This window comes from Tachypleus tridentatus, chromosome 6 (genome assembly GCF_004210375.1).
Source record: "Tachypleus tridentatus isolate NWPU-2018 chromosome 6, ASM421037v1, whole genome shotgun sequence".
NCBI classification, from domain to species: Eukaryota; Metazoa; Arthropoda; class Merostomata; order Xiphosura; family Limulidae; genus Tachypleus; species Tachypleus tridentatus.
In genome coordinates, this window is record NC_134830.1 from 129,268,792 (window position 1) to 129,293,040 (window position 24,249).

The following is a 24,249-nucleotide window of genomic DNA, read 5'->3' on the forward strand; positions in this document are numbered from 1 at the left end:
CCAAATCTCCAATGTAAGGCCATGATGACTTAATAATTATAATTTACATGGGACTTAAATGAACACTGTTGAGATGAAGTGTTCACAAAATCACTTGTAGGTTTTTCTCATGGTATGTTTCCTTCATTCATATGCCTATTCCAGGCTGTATTAATACATGGATTTCATGGGTAAAGCAGGAAGGGATTGCTGGCCATTTCTACCATTCCTTAGATTAAATAAATCAGGAGTGGTCTGCTTTTTAAAATAGAATTTTCATGTTCTCCAATGTTGGCATTCCTCCAAATTCTCCATTGCATTTGTATGGGAGTCCTTACCACTTTCCAGTTCTAAGTTGCTGGGCTTGTTGACCATGGAGGTATCTTCCTGAATTTGATAAGGTATGTGATACAAATAAAGATAAAAACCACTCAGTTAAGAATAGGGTGGTTTGTTCTGCTGGTGTGGATGATAAAATGTCCTCCAATCTGATGTGCATTTCTGTATGGATTTATCTGAGGGAATGTTGTAGCTTTGAAATGAGCCATCATAATTATAGTTCACCTTTCCATTTGGAATTACTCATCCTACCTTCACATGGATGTTGGTTTCCAGTGGCTGGGTTGTGGATTCAGAACTGAACCAACCAACAAAAATCTATTTTAGGTCTGTCTTATTCTCTCCACCTGTGTTATGAGTCATGGCGATGGAACTTGCAGATTAATATGTCTTTTCTTTTGTGCTATACTTTGATGATTTTCTTGTACAAAAATATTATTTCACTGGAGGTGGTTCCTGTTGGATTGGTTTTGGGTGAGATAGTGTACATTACAGAGACTTCTTTACTGTACCAATTAACTATATATTATGCTCTCAAATTGGTCAAACAATTTATCACATTGATATCATGTGTCCTGTCCGTTAGATGAAAAGGTTTGAGATTCCTTCTAGTCTCCTGAACTTGAAGGGGAAACAGCATGATCCTCCTTCCCAGCCCCACGTAACTATCTCTTCCTAGTAGATGGGTTTTGGATTGTAGTTGACTTGCTCGCAAATTGATTCTCTTTCCTACCAACACATGGATGTTAATTTCTTGTAGGTAGGTTTTGGGTTGTAGTTGACTTGTTGATGGTATATTCTTTATCCCATCCTCACTTGTATGCCAGTTCTTAACAGCTAGATTCTGAATGCAGTGGACTTGCCATGTATAGTCATTCTACATCTAGAGGCACATTCTTTTATTCTCACCCACACTGATATACTTTTATGAGCATGAGATTCCAGTATAATGTGGTTTGGACCCCTATCCAACCACTATTTTCTTCCTTTTGTCTGTGTTCCTTGCAGTTTTCTTCCATATCTGTGACTCCTCTTTTCACACTGGGCAAAGAATATATTTGGTACAGAAGAGGAGTGATCTTCCATGTAGGATCGTCTCATGCTGAGATCTACTCTTTAACAATGTCCTTTCAATGCTTTTCATAGATGCTTTTTTCTTTCCTTCCATCTCTTCAATGTGGGATTCTAGATATTTATGTGAGAAGAGGTAATGTACTGTATTGGAAGTTATAAGTTCCCTAAACTGAAATGTATTTTACACACTTCCAACTCCTCCTTCACACTGAAAACTAGTTCTGCTGTTCTCTGCCAAAACATGAAGTGATATTCAGTATAAATGAATAGTGGGAATCACAAGCATCAGGAGGATGTGTTACACTCCTGTTAGTGGAGGGTTATTGCTTGATGATTTCAACCACATTGATCTTGGGATATGTGAGAGCTCAATGCTTGTGGCATGTGGCAAAATATGGTGTATACAGAGGGCAACACTGAACAAGAATAGCTATTTATGTGAGGGATGTGAGTACCAATCAGAAATACAATTTCAGTATAAAAAAATTATGACTTTAAGCTATTTGTACACATGTATGTATATACATACATACATATTTACATACACACACACACACAGAGTATTATGCAAAACCTTTATCCTGAGAAATGGATAAGAGTGCTTTATATTTCTTTATTCTAAATTTATATTTATATATCAAGGTTTTAATTGTGTAAGCATTCCTTTTTCCTGAAATTTGCATTTGATAATTTCAAAAAAGTAACAAGTTGTTCTTATTACTGAAAATTTCTTATCATCACTTGAACACCCATACAGGTATCATTCATAGTATTAATAACTGTATCCCCCAATAGCACTGAGGTATGTCTGCAGACTTACACTGCTAGAAACCAGTGATATCTGTTTTTTTGATATCTGTTGTGGATAGGCCACAGATAGCTCATTGTGTAAATTTGTGCTTAACTACAAACAAACAAACAAACAAACAAAAATTAATAACTATAGTTTAATACTTATATTTTCAATTAAATTGCTTTTAAACAAATTTAGCACAGTTTAAAATACTTAAATATTAATCTTCATGTGATGAACTTGTACAATGCAGAATTAACAATTAGTGCACAGCAGTAGTAATGTGATCAAATTATAGGATGCTTATTTTTTTAGAAACAAAAATGTTTTTTGTATTAGAGAATATCAACTTGAAATTCTTTGCTTTAAACAAAACAACTAATTTTCCCTCTTAATTTTCACGTAGTTTTAATTATGAGTGAATGGCATTCTAGCACTTAATTGAAATTTTGATTTTAGTTCTTTCAAGATTAAAACCAAATGATTAAATTTTATATATTTTGCTAGACACGTCAAATTTTAGAAGAACTCACTGAACTACCAGTAATGGTTGAACTAGCCAGTGACTTTTTGGATCGTAACACTCCAATATTTCGTGATGATGTATGTTTCTTCATTTCCCAGTCAGGTAAAGTGTCAAGTAATACATATTATCTTATACCTACAAAATATTGAAGGCTTATTGTTAGTGTTGATGATCCAGCTGTTTGTTCTGATGTACATCTGCTGCAATTGCTTCTTTTTAAAAGTTAGTTTATTTATTATAAAGTTATTTTTTGCAGTAGCAACAATGCCTCTATCAATGGTAATTTATATAAACATTTTATTAATAAAGGAGGTTTTTCTTTTAAAGAGAGCATTACTTTAAAACTTGCAGTATTTCACTCTAAAATAACTTCTGCTTGAATGTTATTGTGTTTGTATCATTGAAACTTTTTATGTAGATATTTGTACTTTTGATACGAGCCACCTCCATACACATATTAATTATTTTCCTCTTGAAGTTGCACTCATCTGCCTGAGAGACTTGCATACCACCAGCTTGCATGAAACCACATGAAAATGTGCTACTGGAACAAAACATACAACATGTAGGAGTGCAACACACCTTTCTGTTCCAATTCTCTTTCTACATTCATGCATGAAATTCCTCATTCTATTCCATGATACAATCATGGTTAGATGTGTTTTATTTTTTCTTAAATTTGTTGAAGTAAATTACTTCAGTAACTTTGTTTTTCTCCCCTCAAGGTGGTTTCCTATATGTGGGTGAGGGAACCTCTCAGGGAAAGTTCTGTATTTTCAGTTTACCTCCTTGGGATCTGAACATCTATCCACGTGTGTGTGACCCATGAAGAGGAGAAGAGGATCTATGTGACTGAGTGTGTCTGTGGCACTGCAACACATCACTTTGGTCTGAATTTCTGTAGGCAGATGACCTTGGGGTGCCCCTTCCCCAGTCTTTCAGTCAGCTGGTCCTTTTGGGCTAGGGTCATGCTGAATACCAGCGTTGGGAATTCTCAGTAGGTGTTGTAAATATTGTTTCTGATCCTGGTGTTTGACTACAATGCTCACACAGCCCTGGCATTCCTGTAGTGTCCTTGTTATATGACTCCATGGTGACTCTATGGGCTTCCTTTTAGTGCTCTTTAAAAGAGGCTAATCCAGGTAATTCTTGCACCACTACCTCCATTATCTTAGCATAGGATTCTAGCTAATCTGTATGTACAGGTGAGTCCATCATATTGTAAATTAAAATTTTCTTTGCCTGAAAATGTATTTTTTATAGGTACTCAGTTCCATATACAATCTTACCCTTCCTCCCCATCTTCCTGGTGCATGCACTTTTATTGGTTGCTTTCTCAGAGAATGACTGACTGTATTATACAAGCAGCTGCTCAATGTATTCACAAAACCTTGACACGTTTTTCACGATATCCTCGTCCGTGATGGAATCCTGCTTGCCACTTGGCACGGACGGCTCAGAAATGGGCCTGAGATTCTTTCCATAGATATCCCACACATTTGAACCACATAGCTATCCAACGGGCCTGTGCATATGCTAGATGGGTAAGATGTCAAAGCCAGAAGGAATCTTGGATTAAGTTCACAACTAGCATATCTTCTACCACCAGTTATAAGGTCATATGGGACAGGACTTGAAAGGTCAATGGGCACTACAATTCTGTTCCCCTCTCCATCTTACTCTCTAATGGCCAAGAGGTAGCATCGCTGATATTCTAGGTGAAAGCTTTTGCTGGGTGTCTAGCACTTCTGCTTGTTCCTCCACCTTCTTGGCCATCAAGACTTGGGTAGAGCATTCATCTCTTTCCTTTCAAACTGACTGTCTCTTTGACTGTAATTGTCCCTTTACACTGGTGAAACTGAGAATGGCCCTTTATCAGTCTGGCAGTACATCTGTTGGACCTGATGATATACATGTTGCGCTATCTCTCTCCTGCTTCTTTTGATATTCTTCTAATTGATTTTAACTGGATCTGGCAGGAGAATGTTTTTCATGATGCCTGGTGCTAGGCTATTATCTTACCTTTCTCTAAACCTGGGAAAGATCCCCAGATTTCTTCAAACTACCGTCCAATTGCTTTGATGAGCTGTCACTGTGACACCTTAGAGAGGATGGTTAATGCTCATCTTGTTTGGTTCCTCGAATCAAACAACTTCCTCTCACCCATCCAGTGTGGGTTCTGACGACAGCACTCCACCATGGACCATTTAATTCAACTTGAAGCATCAATCAGAGAAGCCTTTCTCAAATGCCAACATTTTGTATCAATATTTTTTGACATTGAGAAGGTTTATGACACAATATGGAGGTATGGAATTTTGCGAGACCTCCATATATATGGGTTACGTGGCCATTTACCCATGTTTATTAAAAACGTTTTATTGGACAGGAGATTCCAAGTTTGTGTGGGTTCGACACTTTCACGTTCCTTTGTACAGGAACTTGAGGTCCCTCAGGGCTGTTTTTTGAGTGTCACACTTTTCAGCATAAAGATAAATGCCATCACTGAACAACTCCCTCTCACTGTTGCAAACGGGCTCTATGTCAAAGACTTTCACATCTCGTGTCAGTCGTCGAACATGAGATATATTGAGCGGCAACTACAAACTGTCCTCAATCATGTACTGAAGTGGACTACGGCAAACGGCTTTAATTTTTCTCTCTCTAAAACCGTTTGCATGCACGTTTGCAGCCAACGGGGTATTCACCCTGATCCTGAACTCCATATCAGTGCTGCCTGTGGTTTCTGAGACAAAGTTTTTGGGACTTATCTTTGACTGTAAGCTGACCTTTATACCACACTTAAAGCAGCTACGGGTCAAATGCACAAGAGCACTGAACATCCTCCGTGTCCTCTCTACCACCAGTTGGGGAGCGGATCGATGTTCTTTGTTAAAGATATATCGTGCTCTTATTCGATCAAAACTCGACTATGGATCACTGGTCTGTGGCTCTGCCAGATTCTCGGCCTTAAAGATGCTGGACCCCATTTATCATCAAGGACTTCAACTCTGCACTGGAGCTTTCTGCACGTTCCCAGTTCAGAGCTTATACATAGAATCTCATGAACCTTCTTTGTACCTTCGATGTTTGTAACTGTATTTACTGTATTCTTTGAAACTTCGTTCCTTACCAAAGCATCCCACCTGGGGATGTGTTTTCCTTCCTCATTGGGCCTTACTTTTTCAGAACAGACGATCTGCCATTGCTCCTTTTGGCCTTTGCATCAAGGTGCAATTGGATTAATTGTTTCTGTCCTTGGATAACATTGCAGAATCCACTGGTCAGCCCATCCCCCCATGGCTTATTACAGCCCCCAAATGTGACCTTTCTTTAAGTCATCTGAAAAAGGCAGATACTCCCAATTGGAAGTAATGTCTTTTATTTACTGAACATCTTTTGAACAATCATTCCATTCCAATTTATTTGGATGGTTTCAAATCAGGTAATTCTGTGGGCTCTGCCATGGTTTGTTGCAGTTCGGTGGTTGCGCGCAGAATCCCCTCTACAGCTTCTGTGTTCACTGCTGAACTGTATGCCATATCTCTTTTCCTGGATTATATTGAAGCTGAGCAGTACTCCAACTGCACTATTTATACTGACTCGCTTAGTTCTCTCCTGGCCTTGGAATCACTTCACGTTGGTTCACACCCTGTTCTAGCTGATATTCAAAACCGACTTGCCCATTACTCAGTAACATCTACTTCTGTCCAGTTTTTCTGGATACCAGGCCATGTTGGTATTCACGGGAACGAGCATACAGACAAGGCAGCTAAATCTATCTGCTCTGGCACTATCACCACTGTGCCTATTTCATACATGGACTATGGTCCTGTATTCAAGGCTCAGCTCCATGCCAGCTGGCAGTCAACTTGGAGTGAGCAACGTGACAACAAGCTTTTCCAAATAAAACCCTACATTGGACTTTGGCCGTCTAGCTTTCATAAGGTTCGGAAGGAGGAAGTTGTTCTAACTGGACTACTCATTGGTCACAGTTTTTTAACTCATCGTTTTCTTTTATCTGGAACTGATGCACCAGTGTGTAGTTTGTGTAACACTCAAATCACTGTAAGCCACATTTTACTTTCTTGCCATCATTACGACTCTCAGCGACGGCACTATTTTAAACATGTTCTGTCCCATGGTTTGTCTGTACAATTGGACAGTGTGATTGGTGATGGTGACACTGTCCACCTTGATAAAGTTTTTAATTTTTTAATAGCCATTAATCTTTTTAATCTCATTTAAGTGTTTGATATTTATTCATTACACCTTTTTAATTGTGGTTCCCTTTTAAGAGTCTCAATCTCTCTAGTTCAATTTGACATTGGAAAATGGTCAGAACATTAAATAACTCGACACCAGGACTGAAAAAGCCAACTTCAGGTGACTACTGCTGCTGTTTGAACTACCCGTTAGTCGTCCTGACGAGTTGTTATTACAATTTTGCTGCATGTCTTTTAACACTTTTATTAGTTTTCCTTTTGGTACTGGCCATAATGAAACATAACCCGGAACCAGGACTGGAAAGACCAACTTGAGGTGACTGACAGTGGTTCTTATACTTACCTGTTAGTCCTCCTGGCAGGTTATGATCATTACCATTCTGCTACAGGAAGTCCTTTACAACTTTGTAGACTGGATGTCAACATTGGTTTTATTCCATTTTCTGTTTTTAATTGCTGTTTTGTTTATACCTTTGTTTCCTTTTATGAATTTTACTACATTTACTTTACTTTTACCTTTTTACAGGACATTTGGCTAATTTTTATTACGATTTTGCTATGTGTCTTTTTACACTTTTTCTTATTTTACCTTTTGGTAATGGCTGTTATGACAACATAACCCAGAACCCAGACTGGAAAGGCCAACATCAGGTGACTGACGGTGGTTCTTGAACTTACCTGTTAGTCTTCCTGGCGGGTTATGATCATTACCATTTTGCTTAAGAAAGTCCTTTACAACTTCTCTTACTCTGCTTTCTCTCGTAACATTGTAGACTAGGTGTCAACATTGGTTTTATGCTTTTTCTGTTTTTCAACGATGTCTTGTTTTACCTTCATTTCCTTTTATGTATTGTACTACATTTAATTTATTTTTACCTTTTTACGTTTGGCACAGATAGCCTAGCTGCTTTGTGCCATAAAACACTAAATCAATCAATCAATCTCGGAGAATGATGACTTGTGCACATGAATGTAAAGGGAGTGTTTGTGCAGGAGATATGTTGAACTTTTATTGATGAAGGGTTTTGCTTTATGATACATCATTACACATTATTGCAATTTCACATGTTTTCATGTGAATTTTTCGGTGGGAGTTTCACAAGGATGGTGGCATGAAAGTCTCTCAGGCAGAATGCTGTTCCTTCAAAAAAAAAACAGTTAATCTGTGTATGGAGGTAAATTTATATTGGAAATACATTTTAAGATAAAGAAAATTGAAACTTTAGTTGTTTCATTTCAGGAGAAACTGCTGATACTTTAATGGCTTTGAGGTACTGCAAGATGCGAGGAGCTCTGATTGTTGGTATAACTAATACAGTTGGCAGCAGTATATGTCGAGAAAGTCATTGTGGTGTGCACATCAATGCTGGTCCTGAGATTGGTGTAGCTAGTACTAAGGTAATCTTATAATTTGATAGTTTTTATAGCTTTATGACAACTAAATAAAAAATTATAGATCGTAAAAAAATTGGGAGTTTTTATTTGAACCATGATTTTTCCACTTTTTTTTTTAATTTGTGTTTTCGTAAGATAACACATTATCTTATATTTAAATGTTTTTTTCAGGATGTCCTCTAATGTGTTGTTTTTATTATTTAATTTTTATTCATTCTTAAATAATAGGTTTGGCTTATCTTTAATGCAACATTTTAATTTGTGTTAAAAAGTTTAAAATCAGTGGATGAACTATAATATGAAAATTTAAACTACTCTATACTATGAACTTATTGATTGGAAAATGTATATAATTTTGTTTTGAAATGTTAATGAATGAAACTAGTTATTAATGGGTTAGTATTTTAATGTCTGAAATTTTGGTTCTTAATTATTTGGAAATTTGTTAATGAAGGCATGATTACAAGTATTTAACATATAAAGATATATTATAACACAGGCTACTTTAGAAATCTGATAATCCATGCAGAGAAATAATTTGCCCATTTATTTATTGAGATAATCTGCTGAACTCATAAATTCGACTTTTGTGAAGATGTTATTTCTGTTTTAGTTGTCAAAATTTAGAATAATGATTAAGCAAATAAACTGAAACAATTGAAAATTTTAGTAACATTTAGGAAAATACATGTGAGATAATTCATGTGATTAATAATGTTTGTGTATCAGTCCATAGGTGAAATAAGGCATCAAGATAACTAATAAATGATTATGAAAAGACAAGAAAATAAATATAGCTATAAACAATATTTAGATAGGCATACCACAATGATGTAATGATATTTATTTAAAGACATTAAGATATTTAATTCTGTGAATAATATTTAATGAAGATTAATTAAGTTAACTTATGCTATGATTGAGTGATAATTACTGTAAATATGTGTAGTTATAATGATGATATGAACATATTTGTGTAAAAGTACTGAGGTAATTTATAACATGTCACATTTATTAAATAATGTAGCGTATTAAATTACCTTTTTGTAAGATATGCATAGTTAATGACTGATAATTAATATAGAAAGTTAAACATGAAGATAATTAATGATTTAGTAGTGTACTAGAATATTATAAACTCCTTAGATTGTAATACATGTAATTTTATTGAGGAATATCTAAGATTGGTTTCATGAAGCTTTTGTAAAATAATTTAAATTTCATTGAATTGCATATGAAGTTACACATGAATGTACATTATTAGTTTAATAGTTAAGCAGATATCAGTTATTGTATAACGTCTGTGAATTTTTTATATCTCCATCATTAGGCTTATACCAGTCAGTTTATTTCTCTGGTAATGTTTGCTCTTGTGATGTGTGAAGACAAAATTTCTATGCAACCCCGAAGAAGTGAGATTATCCAAGGTTTAAAGGCTCTACCTGGTTAGTATGATCACATTTTACTGAAAGAAAAATCTTTAATCTTTATTTATAAATTAATTTGTTTTGTTGAGGCTGTGGTGATTGGATACCAGTTGTGTTGTCATATTAGTAATCTAATGAATATTTAATTTTGAATTAGTTATTGATGTTTTCCTTTACTAAATATAATTACAAATTAGCTTATATCCTACATTTTGACTGCTTGTTGAATTATGGTAGTCTAACACAATATAACTATCTAACTAGAAGGAAAGTGGATTGAAATCTTGCCATTTGTCCAATTAAAAGTGTAAACAAAATACTTATTTACAACAAACTTAAGTACAAAAAGGAATTTGCAGGTCCATTTCAGCAGTTCTAACTACCAAACAGAATGAAAACTTGTAAAAACAAAATTGACCCAGCCCTTATCATTGACATATTTATTAAATATTCCCTTACAATCACTTACGTATACTCTATTTAACACTATTTATTTTTAGTCTTGAGGTTAACCTGAAGATGACCTAAGAAGGTCGAAATGTTGTTCTCTACTTTATTTTCATAAAGTTTTAATACCCATACAAGCTGTCTTAAGATACATTTTAACTTCAACTGGATTTCTCATTATCACCAGTCTGAAGTATTTTTATTCTGATTCAGAATATTTTCTTTTTATGTTTCAGAACAAATTAAAGAAGTGTTGAAGCTTGATGAGAAAGTGTATGAACTTGCTCGGGATATGTATAAACAAAAGTCACTCTTGGTTATGGGAAGAGGTTACAACACAGCCACTTGCATGGAAGGAGCTTTAGTAAGTAATCAGTAACTATTATTATTATGTTATTTTGTACAGCTTTGGTTCAAATAGTCAAAATTTAAAACATAAATAATTTTGTTTTATAAGAATCTGTTTAATTTACTTTTATTAAAAACATTACCTACCTGTAAAATAAACAATTATAGGATAAATATTAAACTCTAGAAACAATTCAGTAATTTTAAAACTTTATATTTCAGATGCTGATATAATAACTCACTTTTTTCACATAATAGCTTTTAACAATTGTTTCTCACCTCTATATGCTCAGTTTTTACTTACCACTACCCTTGATACACCCCCCCCTACTTGCACCTGTTTTCTGCATGGCACAGCTGCACTGTAGCATGCAACAATCCTCCCCCAACATGAGTGTGACTCACCTTCCTAGTGTAGCTGATCCCATAGAATAGATACTGTAGAACCCAATTTATGCTTTATGAATTTGTATGCTCCAGTGCAGATGTATTTAATTTGATTCATTTCTACTTCATTTTTTTATATTTTACTGAATTTTATTTAATAAAATTACTTAGTTCTTTTTTATTTTTATTTATTATATCATAGTTTGTGGATTGAATTTGTTTTTCTCACCCAGGTTTACCTTCTTTGTATTCACAAGTTTGTCTTTCACCTATTGTTTCTTTTGCAATGTTTACCACTGTGCAACTATTAGTATTTCTGTGGCTTTGAGATCCATTTTTCCAGTGGGTTGTATTAGACTTATTCTCTTATTATTTCTATCATGCAACTTACTAGTTCTACTGTACTGAGACCCAAGATATTCCAGTTTCTGTGGTATCTGGTTTGACTGTTGATGTAATGGATGGTCATTTATCACTTTCTAATAGTTGAGGGCTAAGCCTATGGATGGTTCCTCAATTTTGTGTTGGCTATTATTTGACTTGATCTTCCAGGAATGATTTATTTTTTTAACTTACCCTTTAATTCACAAGGTTCCATTCTATTTAGTTCATCTCCTAATTACCATCTGGGAGCTGCATTTCTTCTTGAACCCTCATTTCTTCAAGTCTTTTAGTCTGATATAGGAATCGAACCCTGATAATATAAACTACTTCTCAGAGGCTCATTTTCCCTTTTCCATTTGCCATTCTCCTTATCCTGTGCTATAGTTTCCTCAACATCTCTCCTCACAATGTCTATCCACCAGACCTCTATGGGGTTTTCAGGAGAGGCTTGTTCCCTCCCTTTTCTTCCTCTACTTTTGTTCATATATACTAGACTTTTCCTCTTGTGTTTTTATTTCTCTGTCCATTCTTCCTTGTCCTTTGTCTGTTGCCATATTTTGTATGTCAATTTTTGAGGGGGTTCCTTATCTTGTTGGTATCAAAGTTGGTCTATTTTTGTTGATTTTACTCTTTATTTCTCACCATTCTCAACTGTATTATGCACATTGTATCACACTTCTTTCCTCCCTTTTCCTAGTGCATCCTTTCTAGACTTGGGTATGAGCCACATCTGAGGCATGCATTTAATGTAGATGCTTGGATACCTCATTTGTGATTAGGACTCTTTTTCCTCATTCTCCACTTCTCACCCAAGTCGTTTGGTGGTTATACTCCTAGAAAAGTTATTATGTGAGGAAAGATAAGTATATATCAGAAATACAGAAAATTATAACTTTACGTTTTCAAAAATGTAACTCAAATATCATTTCTTACTTGTGCTTTTCACAGAAAATTAAAGAATTGACTTACCTTCATTCAGAAGGAATTCTGTCAGGAGAATTAAAACATGGTCCTCTAGCTTTGGTTGATAAAGCTATGCCAGTCATTATGGTTGTTACTCGGGATCCTGTATATCCAAAGTGTATGAATGCTCTTCAACAGGTAGAGAATACATCTATCTTTTTTATGAAAAAAACTTTGCTTTAAAATGAGTATTGTCAGTTTGTTGTTAAATAGTGTAGTACTTAATAGCAGTGTTTGTCTTGAAAAGAAATGGCAGCCACAAAATATTAATCATTTAAAACCAACTTTCAAATGTTTAAATGTAAGTAATTAGTATTTCACAGTATTTTTTGCTTACCAAAACTAAAACTTAATCTTATAAAGCTGCCTAAATCATTATATACATGTTTATGGAGTGAATCAAAATTTCAGTATTTAAACAAATTCTAATTTAAGTAAATAAGTAAATGACTTTGATACATGATACAGAAAAAATGATGAACTTTTTCACTCTATTACTTTCACAGATCTCCTGCATCTTGGGATCCCAATGATTCTTTTCTTGTTAGCTTAATAAGGACTTCATTATGGAATTCTTTATTTTACAATCACTACATGTATTCATACTTGCTTATGCCACTTTAGGTGTTTTTATTACATGAAATAAAAATGAATATATATTTTGTTACTTAATGATAGCACATACACAAACATTTATGCAACGGTAATAAACCCAGTGTTATCTAAACCTAGATTAACCACAAATTAGAATATCTTTTACAATAAAATATCTAGCAATGTTTATAGCATGAAGTGGCAGATTTTTTTCTTTATCAGAACTATCTGTTTTCTTGTATAAATTTCAGAACAGTTTATTTATTTAATAGACTAAATGCATGGTTTATGTGTATATTAAAATCATGATAGTATTGTCTTACCTATACTTTTTTCTTTTACTAAAACAGGGATACTTAGATATAATACTTTATTTACAGAACCATTCATCACCTGATTAAACTTTGCAACATCATTAAGTACAGTAGGGATCATTGTGAATAGAAATGGCCACCTAAATATATATTTGCATGTTTATGAAAGGAATTAAAATTTCTGTATTTAAACAACTTTTCGTCTGCCAAAAGGCATGACTTTTTCAGAATGTACTCAGAAAAAATGACAAACCCTATCATTCTGCTTCTTTCACAGAACTCCTACATTTGAGATCTCAGTGATATTTTCCTTTTATCAAAAAAGGATACCAGGCTTGTGCCATGGTGTTATCTTTTATCTTCTCTTAGGCTTGGATTCATCTTAATTACTTTGTTGTATATGCTATACATTATAATGCACTAGCTTCTCTCTACATGCATGTGATACCTATACTTGATCAGGTAGATGTGCACCCCATGCTTGATTTTGCTAGTGCATAAAAATACATGAACACATGGAGCATTATGAGCTTAAGTAGCTAGCTGATAAAAAGGAAATAAACAAGTATAATTTGTTTGTTTTTTTACAAAGATAAGCAGGGATGATGTACACATAACTTAGTTAGCCATAGTTATATTTAAAGTGCTACAAAAAGTACTGAAACAAGGAAGTCAAAACTACAAAAATTGAGTTATTTAAAATATTATCTGTACTTTGGATCAGGCTAACATAATTATAGTCATTTGCAAATATAGGGATAAAAATGTTTTGGTGTTTCATTTTATCAATTTTTAAACTAAATAAATCTAATAATTATTGATTTATAAGACTTAATGTGGAATTGTTAAAGCCTAGGATTACCACATATATGGCTACTATAATTAAGATTTATAAATGTTTGTAATCAACAATGTTTTTCAGTTTCTGCAAAATATTTGTAACAATATTCATAACCATTTGCCTATTTTTAATATTTTATGCATTTCAAAAATTTCCAGTGTTATATATGCAAGTAAAATAATATTTAAACACATTGATTGCCAGTTAAATAATCATTGAAATTTCATTGCTTTACCTATGATACTCTTGCATCGGCTGTTCAGAGTGTTAAATATAAAATTTGCATGTTATATTAAAAGTAATTAATAAAATTCTGTTTTAAAGTGAAATAAATAAAGAATCTTACTCTTTAAGGATAGTTATAACTGATATTAATAAATTAGATAGACCACAGTTCTAAATTATAGAAATTGACAAAATTTTCTCTAAATTTGATTAAAATAACTAAAATTATTATTTGAGTAAAACTTAACAGTATTTTTTTACTCTGCAAAAAAATAATGAAATTAACATGTTTGACTTATACAGGTGACTGCAAGAGATGGTCGGCCAATCATTATATGTGAGAAGGGAGATAGAGAGACCCAGAAGCATGCTTTCCGTACTCTTGAGGTGCCACACACTGTTGACTGTCTGCAGGGTATCTTAACTGTCATTCCACTGCAACTGATGTCTTATCACATTGCTGTCCTCAGAGGATGCAATGTAAGTAATTGTGCAGCTAGCTGTAAATAATAGGTTTTGAGTTTTGGTTTTATTTGTGTCAATGCAATCATTACTTAATAAGTAGATATATTATTTTGTGTATTAATAGATTGATTAATCATTCTGTAGCATTTTCAGCTGCACCATAGTGGCTCAGAGAATGGTTTTGAATTTTTTCAAGTTCAAACTTTTAGCTCGTGTCCATCATCTCTTGATTGATTGAAATCTAATTTTAATTTTGGACTTAAGAGGTCAATTTATTTTGATTAATGTATTTAGCTATGCTTAAGGTATCATAGATTAATTTACTCTAACAGTCTACTCTCAAATTGAAATTGTTTTAAACAGGATTAGAGATCTTGCACTTTACAATGCTGGAGCACAAAAGTATAGCTAATAAAAAGGAAAAACGGTATCATAGGTTAATTTACTTCAGTGCTGTTTAAAAGAATAACAAGTTTCATGTCTGCTCTGGATTCCTTCTTGTTTCTGAGATAATAACTCACTTCTTCACACAGTTTAGCTGTGTTTCTAATGAATCTACCAGATATATTTGTATGCCAAGAGCCATGAGACAACTCCCATCTAATCTCACATAATTTAACATGCATCAGTAGGTGGGTGACACATCTCCATGTACAATGAATCCCCCTATGCACTTGCATTCATAACAACTTCATTTATCTCCTCAGCATTGTTTTGGACAAACATGTTTAAATTTGCATTGTTTATGAAACTTTAATTTTTGTTTCAAAAGCATTATTTATTTCCCATGAATTCAGAAATGACAGTGATTTGTATTTAGGCCTGAGTGAGTACCATTGTTTGCCCTTAGGCCTCATTTCTACGATGGCTTTGAAGTTTGTCAATTGTCAAGGTCATTATAACAACTATTGTTTGGCATATTGTCAACTACCACATAGACTGAATTTTTTCTTCTCCAGGAATAATCTGTTGGACTGTGATTTTTGCTTTGGGTTATATCGTATTGTTTGCAAAACAACCTTTACCTTTTAATCTCTTTCTGGATTTTATTATCAGGTATGTATCTTTCCTTATCTTTTGCTTGTTTTCTTATTCCCTGATCCATGATTCTTGGTATCTGTCTTATCTTTCCTCTTCTAACAGCTTTTTTTTTTCTCATGTCCAAATGCCTTGTCCCCATAATGTTCATAATTACTTTGGTGTACTGATTTGTATACTTTCTTCTTTTCTACTTCTGAATTCTCTCTCATTGGTATCTGTTTGACCAGTTTGAGTAGTGGCTCCTCCTTACCTTCTATTTTTAGTTCCTCATTTTTGCACATTCCTCTTTTCTCTCTATTCTCCTATATTCCTTCTTCTAATTCTGCCTTTTTTTGTGAAACTCTTTCCTGTTTTAGGTAGGCTTATAAATCAGTATTTGTTCCTTTCTCTTTTTAATATATTTCGTTTCTTTTACTGTACTTTGTCCCCCCTTCCCAGTGTTGGGATTTGTTGCATTGGATTATGTTCCTTTTTACCATACTTCCTTAATCTTCTTTTTTTATATTATTATTTGTCTAGCTCTATTGCATTACTCATACGTCTTCACTAGAATTCCTTTCTTCCTGGTGTCATGGACTGATGACATATGGCTATTTTCTCTTCCCAAGTTTTATCCACTGTTTAAGCCTTTTCCTTTACTGCTATTATTCACCTAAGTCAGTATACTCCTAACTTGTTCATTCCAGGCTTTCTTCTTTTTCTCATCTTCCCTCTACTAGATGTCTAGTTCATCATTTCTTGTTAGTGACTTTTATGTATTCACAATTCCATAGGTGCTCGTCTCTTTTTCTGCTGTGTGTCCCATTTTCTACCAACACTCATTTTCCTCCTCAGTCCCTTTCCATTTCCTTTTCACTTGCCTCTAACCCCATTTATGTTATATTTCTCCTGGTTAGATGTTGGTCATGATCTATGTGCTTAACAGCATATACACATCACTCTCAGCCTATCCTTCATTTGATTTATTTGTTCCATATGTCTTTTCATTCAGTTCACACTACTGTGCTCTCTCTGGAAAACTTTGCCCTTCCTTGAAAAATTTCTGCAGATGCCCATGCTTTGATGTTTGGCAACTTCTTTTGGCCAGTTCACATTCTATCAACAGAGTGATTATTATACCCTTAGGTCTTTCATGGGTTTATTCTTGATTGAATATATCTGACACCCTTCTTCACTCCAGGTCTTCTCTCTTATAGTTCCCTATTCCTCATTCTTCAGCTTTGGCTGTTAATTTTTTCAGCCAGGTCTGATCTCATCTCTTTCTATTTCCCTATTCATCTTCTCCCTCTGGTCTTCAGCTTTCCATGCTTTTGCCCTTCACGAGGCTTATTGTTGGCACCTCTATGGTCTACTTGACATTTGGACCAGACTTTTTTCTCCACACTATCCCCTCTCTCTTTTGCTTCACCTTAACACATACTTTCATCATTTCTGTCATCCTTCTACTGCTTTATGTCTTTCAATGACTATGGCATGTTATTTTTCATAAAGACTTTCCTCAATACCTTCATATTTGTGACCTACGTTTCTGTCTTTTTACATGACAATAACTTGTCAGTCTCTGCCTTAATTAGTTGTTGGAAGGTTTTTCCCATGGAAATTATCCTCCCTTAATACCATAAGGGGAATTTCCCCTGTCCTCTTCACTGTTTTACTCCTTTGTCTTCCATCCTCCTTGCCCAACACATACTTCACTGAGACCTTAATGAAGTTTTTCACAAAGTCATTCCTGTTCCTTTTGTGATGTTAACTTCAAACCTTTTATTTGCTCTTTTTTTCCTGACTTGTTTCCTCCTTTTTCTCACCTGCATCTACCATTGTTCAAATATTTATCCTATAGATGCTTCTCATACCCTTTTTCACTGTACTTATATACTCCTCTTCCCTGACTGATCTTTTTTTTTTTCACTATACTTTGACTGCAGTTGATATGTTTGTCTCAGGATGTGACTGCTTTTTCTTAGTTCACATTTCTTTTCATTATATTTGTTACCTTTTTTTTCATGTTTCTTCTTCACTGGTCTCAGGATGAGTTCCTCTAGGTGGGCAGTGTGAATGCACTCCATACATTCAAATTTTTACTACATATTCTGGCTATTTTATCTTCTAATGTTTTTTGGCCTCTGCTGGCCACCATTCCTCAATCAACCAGTTGTCTTTGAGTATAATGTGTACTGTTTTTCTTTCAGAGCCCCTTTTGCATTTCACAGAATCCCACCACATGGCTGGTGTTGCCTCTAGAGTATGCTTACTCAAAATCTGCATTGAGTCAAGATAATAGAAAGCACTCATACCACCTATCTTGGTTCTACATATGCACACTTTGAGGTGGGGTTCTGTAAGGCCTTTTTCAGTGCCCTTGTGTATATTCACTTGAGTGTCTCCCCAGTGCAAATTTTCCTCCTCGTTCATCAAGTGGAGTGCAGTAGACTTTTGCCACTTACCAGTTCCTAACCACTAGAATGGTGAACTATGGAGAATCCTCACAAGTCGGGCTTGACAGCTGGGGCTATACAAAGGAGTACCAATACAAAGAGAAATAGGGTGATGGTGCTACTGTCAGTGTTTTGCAGGTCACCTCTTTAATAAATAACACATACCACTTGTGTCGTCCTTCTTCATCATGAAATTGTTCAGTGAAGTGAGGTGAGGATGTACTATAATACTGTGTCCTCCTCCTGCAGCCAGAGTCTGTTCAGTAGAGTCAGATAAGCACACACTATAGGAAGCAAAACTGTATAACTAACGTGCCTTCATTCTACAGCTGGAGTCTATCCCATAGAGTCTGACTGTACTGTCGGAACATTTCCCAATTATACTAGAGATATTGGTTATCTAACCATTTATATGAATGTACTCAAACAGTTATGTTCTCATTTCCCCTGTCCCTGTGACACATGAGGCTTATGTGCCTCTTTCTCCCTTATGGTTCTAAGCAAAGAGTATAATCTTAAGGAGACCAGATGTGATTTCCCACAGTTGTACCCTATGGAGTCCCTGTCATGGGTGTCATACTCCATGGACTTCTTTCAAATACTTTCTTAAAGGAGCTCATTTAGTTAAAGTTTATACTAGACCTTCCACTATTTCAATATGAAATACTAGCCAAACTGTATATATAGATTAGTTATCCTCTAAAAAGGAGATGAAAATATACTGAAAATACCTTTTCACCCATCCTCCCCACTTTTGGTTCACCTGTTTTTTTTACTTTATCTTATCAAAGAATGAAATTACCACAAGTCCAAGTGCATAGTGGGAAGTTTTAAGGATGGAGGTGTGTCTCCCTCCTATTGATGGAGGGCTTTTGTTGCAAAATGATGTCATTAAGCAACAGTATAATTCATGTTAAATCACGTGAAGTTAGGTAGGTGTAGCCTCATAGCTAATAACTTGCAAATCACTAGCAAACATATGAGAAAAATAGTTAAACTTGTGTGGAAATGACTGTGAGAAACATTAATATTCAGTATTTAAAGTGTTATGTTTAAAATTAACTTTTGGGTCAGTGTAATCAGAGAATAACATGTATATTTAAGTATAATCAGTATGTAGCGTACATATATATATGAATGTAATCAATATATATGTCTTAATTGATTAACTAACAAAATTTGAAACTTCTTTAAATGATGTTACAATGCAACTGTTAACCAAACTTTCCAAAACCTTTCCCACAATTCATAGATCGATAATTACTTGGACAAATTTTATCATCTTTCTTGAAATGAGAAGTAGCATTAGCCAGTTTCCATTCTTCTGACACCTGCCTATTTTTCAAAGATGTATAAAAAGTAATAGCAAGTGGCTCACATTTCCAGGCTTTAACCTCTTTCAAAATCATTGGGGAATATTATCTGACTCATTCTTTATTCTTTTTTAAACTTCACAGTTTGTTCTCAACAAGCTCAAAATTAATGCAGTCATCTTGTTCAATCTTTGTTCCATATGTTGAAATGTGGAATACTGCTTAAATCTTTAGTAGTATAAAAACAAAGAAAAAGGAAAAACAGAATTTAATAATTCAGCCATCTCATATTCTTCAGATATAAGCCTTTCTTTATCTCTCAAGGGCTTTAACCCCATTCTAGTATTTTGTCTACATAAACAAATCCTTACTGTTAATTCAGTCAACTTTTTTTAATACATTATTTTTATATCATAATTTCCTGTTTGACCAACTTTCTTGATCTTATATAATATACTAAGTCTTCCATCATTACAGTCAATTTAAAATGCTTGAATTTGTGATGTTTCTCTTTAATTTATCTCTTATACCCTTTCTGAACCAACTTGTTTTTTTTTATGAGCAGCCATCCTTTTCTTTCTGTAAAGAATATGTTTATATTGAATATTTAAATATGTATCCTTAAAAATTTTCCACTTTTAATCATTGTCTTCAAATAATTCAGTTGTTCAAATCACAACAAATAATCCTTGCTGTATCTCCTGGAAATTTGCTTTTTTTAAATTTATAACCAAAATATCATTATTCTTCATCTCCAAACACAGAAAAATATCAAACCTAATAGCACAATGATTACTTGCATCCAGATGTTTCCCATTTTCCACTTTCTCAACACTTTCTCTATTAGAAGTGAATAATAAATCTAAGTAGTATTTTTTGTAGTAGGTTCTTTGGCCAGTTGGTGAAGAAAAGCATTTTGAATAGTTTAAAACACCATTACCTTCATGGTGTGACTGTTACATTTTCCATTCTGTATGCCCAAAATAAAAATCACCCATAATTATGCTCTTATTAACAGCTGAAATCTTAATTTTTACTGTAAAATTTCTTACTAATTTCATCAGTATCATTCGATGGTCTGTAACAAATTTGCACTAAATGCCTTTTCCATTTATATACACTAATAGAATCCCATATGAACTCAATATTTTTGCTGTTATCTTTGATGTTCTCAACTTCAACAGGATGAAATTCACATTTTGCATATAAAGTCACTTTGCTCCCTCTCTTTAGTGCTCTATCCTCATTAAACACCTATAACTCTGTATTTCAAAGACATTTCTGCCATCTAAAGTATCTACATATAACTACATTTCATTGATTCTCATTATATCAAAATCCTCTATTTCTATCAGTGCTCTAAAATCATTTACATTATTTCTTATTCTTCTGACTTTACAGTAGTAACAATTAAGCTTATCCCTAGAGCTACTTCTTACTGATTTCTTATGCTGAACTTTTTTCCATTTTATTTTTTTACATTTATTTTATTTTAGTCTCACCACTGTCTGGTCATAGTTTTAATTTTCCATTGCATCTGAGCTGTAAACAAACCAGCCTCTATCTTATCTAAATATAAACTATCCATTCCAAAAAGCTCCTTTCCCCCATTGAACTGGTCCAACAAGTACTATCAGCCTATATGCTCATCCTTACATATTAACCTAAGCCTGACATTTAGTCCTATGACCTATTCATAATGTCATTCTCACAATAAATTCTCAGCAGTATTTCTGACACAGTTATGTTCTTTTTCATCAAATGTCTTTATCAGCCCTTTGTATTTATTAATTAGCTTCTCTTACCTACCTTTCCCGATACCTTCAGCTCTTATGTGAACTGCAAAAAAAAAAACTACATCATTGTTAGTCCCCTTTATTATATCTCTTGCACTGTCAGTTATATTCTCTACCTGTGTTCCTGGGTGACATAATTTATTTTTTTCTCCCAATTGCCTTGTCAAGGAGTCACCTACAACTGTATCCTCCTTATCGTCCACATCCTTCTCTGACCTATTTATTTTTCTTCCTTTCAATAGTTTTTTATCTGCACAAACCAAGAGCTGCAATCTGTTTCTCAATAGAATAAGTTCATTACAATTAGTTCAGTGTTTTTAATTTTAGCCCTAATAGTACTCTTTGTAACTTTCTGAAAGTCATTATTGACTGATATATTCTTTGTATATAAGAGCTTAAGCTCCTCCCAGAATCCTACTGCTACTTCCCACAGTTTGCTCTTCTCTTTATCTCTTGTCTCTACCTTAATTACAATAGCCTCCAACCTACAGTCATTGCATACAAATTGCAAATCTTCATAACTAGCTTCCTTAAAAGTACATGCTGCAAGTCCCAATTTCACAAATAAAATTTACTCATTGCACCAGTTACACCTAACAAACTGTGAATGCCAAATTTGTACACAAGTCTTAACCATTGTATTTATACTTATAGCTTGAAAACAAATACTCAGTCCCAAATACCAGTAGTCTATTGTCAACATTGTTATTGTTAAGCTCAATGTTTAAGAACAAATTATGTGTTTTATCACTGGTGTGTTTTCACACTAAAGTAATAAAGTTTATTTTTTAATTATATAAACTTTAATAGAAGTGACAATAACTTGTCTTTAATGTATACCTAATGTTAACACTCCTACGAAAAGACGTTTCTAGTCCTGATTTCTCCAAGCCCGTTCCCCTGGCTGTGGTTTCGCTAGATAGTAGATAGGGACAGTGGGAATCTTGTTAATCCATTCATTAATGGATTTAAATGGCAATTTCATTTAAATACAAAATTATTAGCCTAATATTAATAACCTTTCAAGTTGCTCTGGGGCCTATTAGGCCCCACTTTTTCGTAGGAGTGTTAATAATAATAGTACAATGTAGTTAGCCTGATTTATATTATAATCTACCCATAACTATAGGTTGAATTTAAACTAATAGACGTAAGTTCATGTAATCAGGATAATTCTTAAAACACAAAGAGACAATTAACTAGTCTTTAGATGGTATTTATTTAATAGAACAATGTGTTTAACCTCTTTTATGATTTACCAGTATGATGAATTACAGCAAAATCTAAAAATTCCATTGTATGTCCTAAATCTAATCTATTTTTGTAGTACAGATTACACCACTAAGCTCTGATTTAAAACTTTACCCCTACTACTTTTATTTACCAATTTTACTAAATCTAGTTATTCTTTGTTATTTAATCAAAATCAATACAAATGATAATGTTAATATTAAAGTTACTCATGTTGATAATTTACAAAGCACAATAATTATTGTAATTTCTTGCCTCTGAAGAAAACTTGAGATTTTTTATATTAGATCAAATCATTATTCATTGTTTCGTTATAGCACTTTGATTATTGCATATTTTTAGAGCATCATGTTTGTTTCAGAACTTGTTGTTGTCATTAGAATTTTATTTACACAGTATGAAATGGACATTAGTCTTATTTGCAGAATAAATGCTCATGTGTATTTTATTTACCACTTTTAAATACATCTTTATTTAATATGAAACATGAATATCCATTTAGATTGATTTATTTAGAGTTTATGTGTTATTGAAATTGGTTTTCAGTTAAAATTTATCTAGTTCTTGGAAACATGTTCATTAAAATACAGTTTATTTTGTCTAAAAAAGATGAGAAGTGGAATGCTGTACGGCACTAAAAGAATAATCAGTAAGCAAACATATACAATAAGTTGTTAACATGCCTGTGCTATAATATTGTTTTTCACCATAACAACAGTGTGTTACTATAACCCTTGAAGTAGAAAACCTTGGTGTCAAATGTTTAACAATACTCATAAAAGTTACATAACTAACCGTTTATTTGGTCATTGTTAATTACATGTGGCTGATATTATACTAGACTCTTTCAGTGCAAATAAACAGAAAGTGATTTTTAATCAGATAGAAGCATAGTATAGGAACATACTTCCCTGTTGTATATAGAGTCTTTATCATAACTTATTCTATTCTTTAAGTATTAATGAAACATTACATATTGTGATATTCAAATAATTGACCTTCTGATAATTATTCTAAGATGTCTGTTGTCTTCTTTTATAGGTTGACTGCCCCAGAAATTTGGCCAAATCTGTGACTGTGGAATAATGCAGGTTGACAACATAAAACCATGTGCCCTTTGCTGAAAAACGTATGCAATTTGAATGAAAAGAGATATCACCATATTTTTGTGCATTTGTTAAGAAGCATTAAAAAAAAGGGGAAAATCCTAAATTATAATATTTCAATGAAGTAGTTTATGAGCCAAGCAGTTACAAAAGAAATGTAAAGAGTATTTTTAAAAATACTTTTCTGAAATGTCATATTAAACTTTTATTTTTCTAGACTTTTATGCTTTACATAATAATGTATTGAAACTCAAATAATGTAAACTACAGATTTTTTTTTATTTCTAAAATATGAATTATTTTTAAATACTTTTTCTTTAATATGTTCCTGATCCATGTGATTTGTTCATAAAATATGGTGTTTGTTTTCTTGGTTTGAAGTGGGCCTTTTTTACCTCATAACCATTTAGTAACAGCGGTTCTGAATACACAAACATGTACTGTATAAATATTCAAGCTAAAACCTTTGTATTAATAATTCAGGTATAACTTGCCAGTGAAAAATAAAACAGTTATAGTGATATTAATACTGAACAAAAAAGTGTAATGAAATATGTTCTATCTATGTTTATTATAGCAT

At 33.5% G+C, this 24,249-nt stretch overlaps 1 protein-coding gene across 1 annotated transcript in view; it reads left to right on the forward strand.

Annotated features, from left to right (window-relative positions):
* The window catches only part of LOC143253643 (glutamine--fructose-6-phosphate aminotransferase [isomerizing] 2-like), an 80,375-nt gene extending 56,339 nt beyond the window's left edge, over positions 1–24,036 (forward strand). Inside the window, exons 15-21 of the mRNA XM_076507834.1 lie at positions 2,693–2,813; positions 8,178–8,335; positions 9,663–9,777; positions 10,443–10,570; positions 12,274–12,426; positions 14,566–14,742; positions 23,605–24,036. Of these exons, the coding sequence (XP_076363949.1) occupies positions 2,693–2,813; positions 8,178–8,335; positions 9,663–9,777; positions 10,443–10,570; positions 12,274–12,426; positions 14,566–14,742; positions 23,605–23,649 (897 nt within the window). The 3' untranslated portion in view covers positions 23,650–24,036. The remainder of the gene's footprint in view (positions 1–2,692; positions 2,814–8,177; positions 8,336–9,662; positions 9,778–10,442; positions 10,571–12,273; positions 12,427–14,565; positions 14,743–23,604) is intronic.
* Positions 24,037–24,249: the final 213 nt, after the last annotated feature.